Source organism: Chrysochloris asiatica, unplaced genomic scaffold, assembly GCF_000296735.1.
Source record: "Chrysochloris asiatica unplaced genomic scaffold, ChrAsi1.0 scaffold00221, whole genome shotgun sequence".
Classification (NCBI taxonomy): domain Eukaryota; kingdom Metazoa; phylum Chordata; class Mammalia; order Afrosoricida; family Chrysochloridae; genus Chrysochloris; species Chrysochloris asiatica.
This window is the reverse complement of record NW_006408739.1, coordinates 1,563,222-1,571,759: the sequence shown is the minus strand read 5'-3', so window position 1 is coordinate 1,571,759 and position 8,538 is coordinate 1,563,222. Positions and strand designations below refer to the sequence as shown.

Sequence of the window (8,538 nt, the reverse complement as noted above, 5' to 3'; positions counted from 1 at the left end):
ACATTTTATAATCATTTTTCTGAATTCTTTCTCAGATATCTCCAAGGCCTGCCCTGATTCCAGCATGGAGAGAAGGTCTACTTCTGGTTCATTTGTCTCAGATATTTTATCTTTTTTCTGGACATGTGCCGATATGGTCATCTGTTTTTGCTTCTTGTGCATGTTTAATGTTTATCTGTGACCATAATAATTAATTAAGTATTTTGGTAATTTTTTATGTTTTCTGATTACCTCCAGGACTATGTGATCAGGATGTGGTCTTCCCTTTTCACGCTTCTTATTGCTTAACTCAGAGTAACTTTTTTGAGCCTCAGTTGTGCCTGGGCCTCCGCGGCAGGCCGTTTGGGCCTTGAGCAGGCGGGTTGAGCTTAGGGCGGGTAGTTTGGGCGTCTGGGGCCCTGGGTGTCAGCGACTGGGCTGTTGAGGGTTGGGCTCGGGCGGGCGGTTTGGGCCTCTGGGGGCCTGGACGTTAGCGACCGGGCTGCAGGAGGGTTGGGCCTCGGGTGGGTGGTTTGGGCCTCAGGCTGGCGGGCTGGGCCTCTGGGGGCCTGGACGTCAGAGACCGGGCTGCAGGAGGGTTGGGCCTCGGGCGGGAGGTTTGGGCCTCTGGAGGCCTGGACGTCAGCGACCAGGCTGAAGGAGGGTTGGGCCTCGGGTGGGTGGTTTGGGCCTAGGGTGGGCGGGTTGGGTCTCAGGGGCACTGGGCCTCAGCAACCTGGCTGCGTGGCAGGTTGGCCTTGGAGGCCCTGGACCTCTGCTGCAGTGGGTATGTGATTTAGGCCTTGGTTGGGCCTGGGCCTTTGTGACCAGTCTGTGGGCAGGTTGGGCCTCAGGGCAGGCCTTGGCCTCAGTGGGAGTATCTGGGCCTTGGGAAGGCCTTGGCCTCATTGGGCGGGCTTGTGCCTTGGGCGTTCCTAAGCCTAGGTGGCTTGACAGAGGGCTGGTCTAGGCTGGGGTTGTAGAGGGCTGGGGTAATGGCTGGAGAGAGGCAGTGTCCGTATTGGTGATGTAAAGAATACATCTCTCAGTCTCTCTGCACTGTGGGTATCCCAATTTTCCTGATATCCGCACCGATATCCCTCTCTATTTGTTCAGCTTTGTTATCCTTTTCTCTGGAAATACAGCCTCCTAAGTTAGGTTGCTCTAGCCCTGCATTCCAGTGTCTGCAGGGGGCAGAGGCACTTGCCGGTGCGGGTGGGGGCGCAGAAGTGGGAGCCGAGTGCAGGCAGGCAATAGCTTAAAATGCCTGTACTTCATCAGCAATTTGATCTTTTAAAAAAAAACGAGTTCAGACTGTTGAAATATAAGACCTTATGTTTGTTCAAAGGCTGTCTGTCTGCTAGACAGAGGTTGTGTATGTGCGATTCTGCCCCTTTTCCCCAGAGACTTCCCTACCTGGGTTGCCTGGTCAGGGAAGCGCTGCGTCACCCTCCTCATTTGATTTCTTGACTGCTGCTTCCATGGGTTTTGAATATGGATCCAAGCAAAACAAAGTCTTTGACAACTACAATCTTTTTCCAATTATCATGATGCTATTTATTGGTCCAGAGGTGAGGATTTTGTTTTCTTTACGTAGAGCTTCATTCCATACTGATGGCTATGATCTTTTATCTTCACCAGTAAGTATTTTAAGTGCTCTTTTAACAAGTAAGGTTGTGTCATCTGCATATCTCAGATTGTTAATGTATCTCTCTCCAATCCTGATGCTGTGTTCTTCATATAATCCAGTTTCTTGGATGATTTGCTCAGCATACAGATTGAATAAATATGGTGAAAGTATGCAACCCTGGTACACACCTTTTCTGATTTTAAGTCATTCAGTATTGCTTTGTTCTGTTGGAAAGGCTTCCTCTTGTTCTATGTACAGGTTCTTCTTGAGCACAATTAAGTGTTCTGGAATGCCCATTCTTCACAATGTTATTGATAGCTTGTTATGATCCACACAGTCAAAAACCTTTGCATAGTTAGTAAAGCACAAGTAAACATTTTTCTGGTATTCTCTGCTGTTACTCAAATATATCAACTTTTACCATGTTGATAGGTATAATAAAAACATTGTTGTTGTTGTTAAGTGCCATCTTGTACCCATAGCGACACTGTATAGGGTTTTCAAGGACTGGCTGGTGAGCTTGAATCACCGACCTTGTGGTTCAAACTGACTTTTCAGTCAAACGTATTAACCCATAGCGCCACACTAGGACTCCAGTAACATTTGTTGTTGTTGTTGTTAAGTGCCATAGAGTTGGTTCTGACCCATAGCGACCCTATATAGGGTTTCCAAGGAGCGGCTGGTGAGTTTGAACCACCGACCTTGCAATTCAAACGGCTTTGCAATCTGGCGCATTAACCCATAGTGCCACACCAGGACCCCAATAACATTAGCAGTACCAAAAAAATTAACCCACTGGCATTGTTATTACTGATTCATAGTAACCATACATAGGGTTTCTGAAGTGTAAATCTTTATAAAGAAAGCCTTATCTTTCTCCTTCAGAGTGACTGGTAGGTTTGAACCCCTGACCTTGCAGGTAACAGTTCAGTGCCTAACCCACAGCACCATCAGAGTTCTTTAACAACAGCAACCAACAGTTATTACTAATTACTACTTGGGGATGCTAAATAATATACATGAATTATCTTAACTAAACCTTTCAGGATTCAGATAATTAAAATGGACATTCAGAAAAGATTAGTCAGGATCCCAGTAGGAATCAAATATAACACTTGAATCAAGTAATTGAGGAGCATTTTAATAAGGGATTGTAGTATTGACACTAGTCCTGGTGTGACACTCACTGTAGGATATGGCCCTTGACTGCTAGCTGAACGGTCATGCTTCAAACCCATCAGCCACACTTTGGAAACCCTATACAGGGGTCAGTGTGAGTTGGAACCCACTTGACAGCATTTAATAACTTTGTATTTACAAAGGTTTGGGAAGAATTTAGGGAAAGCAACAAGAGATTACTTAGTACCCTGAGATTATTAGCAACAATCAGATGGAATTTATTAATGCTCCCGTGTCTCATGATATGAGGAGAAAGCTGTTGTTGGAGTCCATACAAAGAGCTGTGAGTGAGAGAACAAGCTATAGTAGAAGCTGTTATCTTAAGCTGAGTGGCAGCCAACCTGTGGTGACCTGGTAGAGACCAGACACATCCTGTTTTCAGTCTTTTGCCAATAGCTTCTGTTGACTGAACCTAACTAAAAACCACAGAGCCAAAGATAGCTTTTTGATGTTGTCCATACAAGTCAGCTTTTCACAGGGAGGGTGAAGAATGAATCTGAAAGGGAAATGGAAAATAATCCATATTTAAATAACATACTCAAAATCTCCAACTATTAAATGGCAAATCAATATGTGAATGCCAAATGCTTCACTTTTAACCATAGGGTGATGATGCCTCTTATTTAGAAAGTTTTATGAGATACTGTTTATCTATGAAGAAATATTTTAAATGTAAAAATTTCTAACCTGTCCCAAATAGTTGGATGTATTTATGCCTAACAGTAATTTTTACCAAATATGTGACAGCAGAGAATGCTAAAAAAGTAAATGTGACTTTTAAGTTTACATTTTAGGATACTAAACTATTTGTTGTGCTTGTTCAGATTCCAGACTCCATAATTTCTCGTGGTGTTCAGGTGCTCCCACGAGACACAGCTTCCCTCAGCACTACTCCTTCCGAATCGCCTCGTGCTCAGGCTACATCTCGCCTCTCTACAGCTTCCTGCCCAACACCAAAAGTAAGTACAGTTCCTTGGCACCTTACTCTTGCTCAACTATGTAATGCTGGGAAAACAAACCAGTATTTCCCCTGGCTTATCAAGGTTGGATTGCATGCAAACTAGTACTGTGAAAAATTACAATTGGAATATAACATAGTTACCATCCATTGTTTCACAGATTGTCATTATTAGACCAGTAGTAGGGCAATAGAGATTTCATGCAATATGGTACTTCAGTGTCACAGTAGACTATCACTTTCTGTAGCTCCTGTTTCTTTGTAGACTTTTTATTTTTTAGCATAGTCCTCGGTATAGATGTGAAGTTCTTTGTTTAGATAGAAGATGTTACATATTTTGGGCCAATACACAACAGGATTAGCAAAATAAAATACTGCCACCAAAGTGATTTATTTAAGTTCTCCAGACTGGGGTAGCTCCCTGCTCTAGTATCATTCCAAATTTTTCAAACATATTCAACTTGGAATGTTGGAATTTTCAAACATAATCAAGCTGCCTAATATTTGGAAACAACCCTAAACTGATAGAAAGTTTTAATGCCAACCTTTGAGGGGGAAGTGGTTCGCAATCTTTATTTTTATAACGTGTCCCAAGTATAGAATCATTTATGTTGTGAGGAAAGGATTAAACACGTAACCACCTCACATCTTTGATTTTATGATAAATTAACTAGAAACTTACTTCTAGCTATGACTGCTTTTTCTTGAGATTTTACCCCTGGTTAAGTTAATTAATTTGTGCTTTCAAATTACCTATGTGATAGATCTAATATTGGTATCAAATGATTAATTGTAACATTCCTTCTTAATAAGCTGTGCTGTTAGATATCAGTCTACACACTAAATTTTTTCTAGGAATTTGACAATTAATCTTCTAATTGTGACTTTTTCTGTGTCATCATATTTAAGGACTTAATACAGCTGTTCTCAATTCTAACTCTTCCATTCACCTTATGTTTGTTGTAATTGGATTTGATTAGAAATAATCTTAAATGTTCTTGATGTGTTCTTCATTCTACAATACAACATTCTCAGCAAAGTCTTCAGAGTGTATCTTTGTTTTAGACTTGTGTCAAAATTAACTGACATTAATTTTATAGTTTTAAAAAAAGAGCTCCTAAATCTAAAATGAACTAAATCTGTAAGAGCATCCTAGATATAAAACATATGTCTATCAGCTGTATTTCATATGGATGCAAAAAAGAAATTCTGAAGACCAGAATTTTAAAAATTCCATCCATATTTTTTTAAAATTAAACAATTATCATTTGCATTGATTCCAACTGTAGTTTCAAAAGTATGAGAAATAATTAAAACTAAAGGTAGGTCTTCTATAAGATTCTTAGTCATTCAACAAATCTAAAATAACCTAAATCTTGAAAATTCAGAACCTACCCAAGACATAGTATTTTTTTCTTTAATAATATATTGTGGAAAAAAAATAATATATTGTGAATATAAATATATTGTAAAAATAAGTAAGCTATATTCAGTTACACATCTTAGTCTGTAAGCGTTTTTTTTTTATTTTTTCAATTACATTTTAATTACAAAAATGATATTAAATGCAATTTTAAAAAATCAATAAATACTTTTAAATTCACAAAAGTAGAATCCTAAAATACTTATAAATCAGTTTTCTTATTGTAAAACTTTAGGATAACAAGTGGTGGTGGTAGTGGTGAGTTGGTTCGACTCACAACGACCCTGCATAGTTTCCGAGGCTGTAAATCTTTATGGGAACAGAATGACTCATCTTTCTCCAGCAGAACCGCTGGTAGTTTTGAACTGCTGACCTTCAGATCAGCAACCCGATTCATAACCACTACACTACCAGAGCTCCTTTTAGGATGTTGTTGTTGTTAAGTACCCTGGAGTCGGTTCCGACTCATAGTGACCCTGCACAGGGTTTCCGAGGCTGTAAATCTTTACGGGCACAGAAAGCCTCATCTTTCTCCTGCGGTACCGCTGATAGTGTCTAACTGCCGAGCTTCAGGTTAGCAGCCCAATTCGTAACCACTACGCTACCAGAGCTATCCTTTTAGGATAGCAAGTAGCTAATACTAATTTTTCCCTAGTTACACTTAGATGTTCAAACTTTAAATCCATTTTGAAAAAAAATGGCACCAAACCACCCATCACTACTCAACTAGGTTCAATAATTCAATGCAATGGCCACACAGAACTCAGACATGATACTCACAGCTATGGGGTTTATTAGGGAAATTAACAGGATCAATAATACTCAGGACACAGTTATTCAGCCAGGACTTCTAAGCCACACCCACAAGTAGGCCTCTCTCTGCCCTGCCAATATTACAAAGGTCTTTTAGGGCTGCTGGTGTGGTTGTTGTGTGCCGTGGAGTCGGTCCTGACTCATAGTGAGCCTGTACAGGGTTTCTGAGGCTGTAAATCTTTATGGGAGCAGAAAGCCTCATCTTTCTCCCACGAAACAGCTGGTAGTTTCACACTGCTGATTTTGTGGTTCGCAGCCCAAATTGTAACCAGTAGGCTACCAGAGCTGCTGATAAGTGTGCTACTCCACAATAAGCCTCAGCCTGAAGGCACTCTACTTACTCTAGCTCTGTGGGTCAACAAATGTAGTTCCCCCAAAGTGCCTGGAGACACCTCACTCTGCAAGCAAACCTTCTACCCAAAGTCATTCCACTTTACTTGCTACCTGGGTGGGAAAGCCCACCTCTGTGTCTTGTGCTCTGGCTCTTGGTTCTGCTGCTGCTGCTGCTCTGCCACTTCTCTGGTGTCACAGCTTTCTATCCGTGACTCAAGGAGGTTCAAATCACAGGGATCTTGGAACCAAAGGACATCCTCCACTCCTGACTCTCTATCTTTGATGGTAGTGAGATCTCCACTCCTGCTTCCGAAATGACTCATTTTATACCCATATTAGAGTTCCAAATTTTTATAGTTACAATTAAGTCTATTAACACCCACAGTTGGATCAAATCATCCTATCAGTATCTTCTCCCACCTTTTCTTATGGACCCATCAGGATAAGAGCCACTTAGTAGGAGTTACAAAGACTAAGACTAAAAGAGATATATTAAATAATTTACTGCAACACATTTAAATAAAACACGTGTTTTTAAAATGTAGAAATAATATTCTATTCCTTTTATATACTTTTTATCATATCCTTAATGCTGAATTAAAATACTAGCATAATAAAATAAACTAGCTTTAATATTTTTAGAGAATTTAATCTTCATAATAATAAAGTCATTTATAAATTATAGAGCTGCTTAATTGATTGCCCATGTGGGTGACAGATACATTCTTTGCTTTCATGGAGCTTAATGTTTATTTAGTAAACAAACAAATTGTTGTTGTTAAGTGCCAACGAGTCAGTTCTGACTCATAGTGACCCAAATGAACAGGTTGTTGTCCAGACATGAAGTTTTGTGCTGGGTGGAGGTTTTGAAGAGTTATATTCAGCAATAATTACATTTTTTAATGCAATTGTCATGAGTCAAAAATACTCTAGTTGGAAATTTTAATTAGCACACAAATGGTGTAATTCAGTTACCTCAAAAATCCAATTTCAAATGATCAGTTCTTTTTCGTTTTAAATATTGAAAAGTTTGTTTTTCTTTATTTTGTTCTTATGGTTGCTTTTCTTTGTTTTGCCTTTGCCTACTGACTGAAATCTCAGGGCAGTACATTTCAGTACTTAGCACTGTTTTAAGTGAATTGCTTATTTTAATTTTCACGGAATAGAAATGTGGGATAGAGAAATCAGAATTGATTTTCAGGTTTCTATTATGAAAAACTAAGTAGATAATGATATTAGAAATAAAAGAGAAGCAGCAGGTCTTAAGGGTAAAAGAATGGAGAGGTAATGCATTTTGATTTTTAATGTACTCTATCTGTGTATGTGTCAGACGTTTAAGGAGTGATTTTGTTGTTGTTGTTAAGTGCTGTCAAGTCGGTTCCAACCCATAAAGACCCTATGTAGAGTTTCCAAGGAGTGGCTGGTTGAGTTTGAACCCCACCTACCTTGTTGTTTAGACCAACTTTGTAGTCCATCACATTAACCACAGCACCATACTAGGACTGCGATATCCAGTACAAAATTGGAAATACAAGTTGATTTTGAAAATTTTATTACATCTCGATTGTTATTTATAATGTAGTACATATCAGTGTAGGACAAAACCCATAGTAATTGTCTTCTCCCTTTCAGATTAGACCTATACAGTCTGTAATGTGCAGAAATATATAAAATATGTTTCCTTTATATCAGTGGTACATCATAGTTTTGAATTATCAGCACTAGAACAAACACTAGACTAGCTGATAGAAAATTTAGATTCAAATGTTCACTACTCTACTTTATAGTGATGTTGTATTATGCAAGTTTCTTCATTTTTCTGAGCTTCATGTCTGTGTTCAAACTGGTAATCCCTACTTCCCTAACAGGGTTTATTCACTCATTAAGTAAATCTATGCTGGAAAAGTAATGGTGAGCAAATAGACATTGTTCTTGCTTTTACAAATAGACAAAACAAGCAACGCAAAGTTATAATCAAGTAAAATAAATACTGTGATTTGTCAGCAGGAATATAGAATGCTATGGGAATACCCAAGAGAAGCAGTTAACCTAGTCTTTTTGGAGTCACAAAAGGACTAAATAACCAGTATATTATTCAGAGCTAACAGTTGCCAACTTTCCCTCTGTAAGCTCTAATCACTGGACCGTTTTAAGCGGAAATACTTCCTATCCATGGGCATGTTTTCATCTATGTCACCTACTAAAATAATTAGCATTATTTTG

General features: G+C 39.2%; 1 protein-coding gene across 1 annotated transcript in view; it reads left to right on the top strand.

Annotated features, from left to right (window-relative positions):
- Positions 1-8,538, top strand: part of LOC102813504 (gephyrin-like) — a 750,251-nt gene that overhangs the window by 392,457 nt on the left and 349,256 nt on the right. The window contains exon 7 of the mRNA XM_006873064.1: positions 3,613-3,747. Coding sequence (XP_006873126.1) covers positions 3,613-3,747 — 135 coding nt within the window. The remainder of the gene's footprint in view (positions 1-3,612; positions 3,748-8,538) is intronic.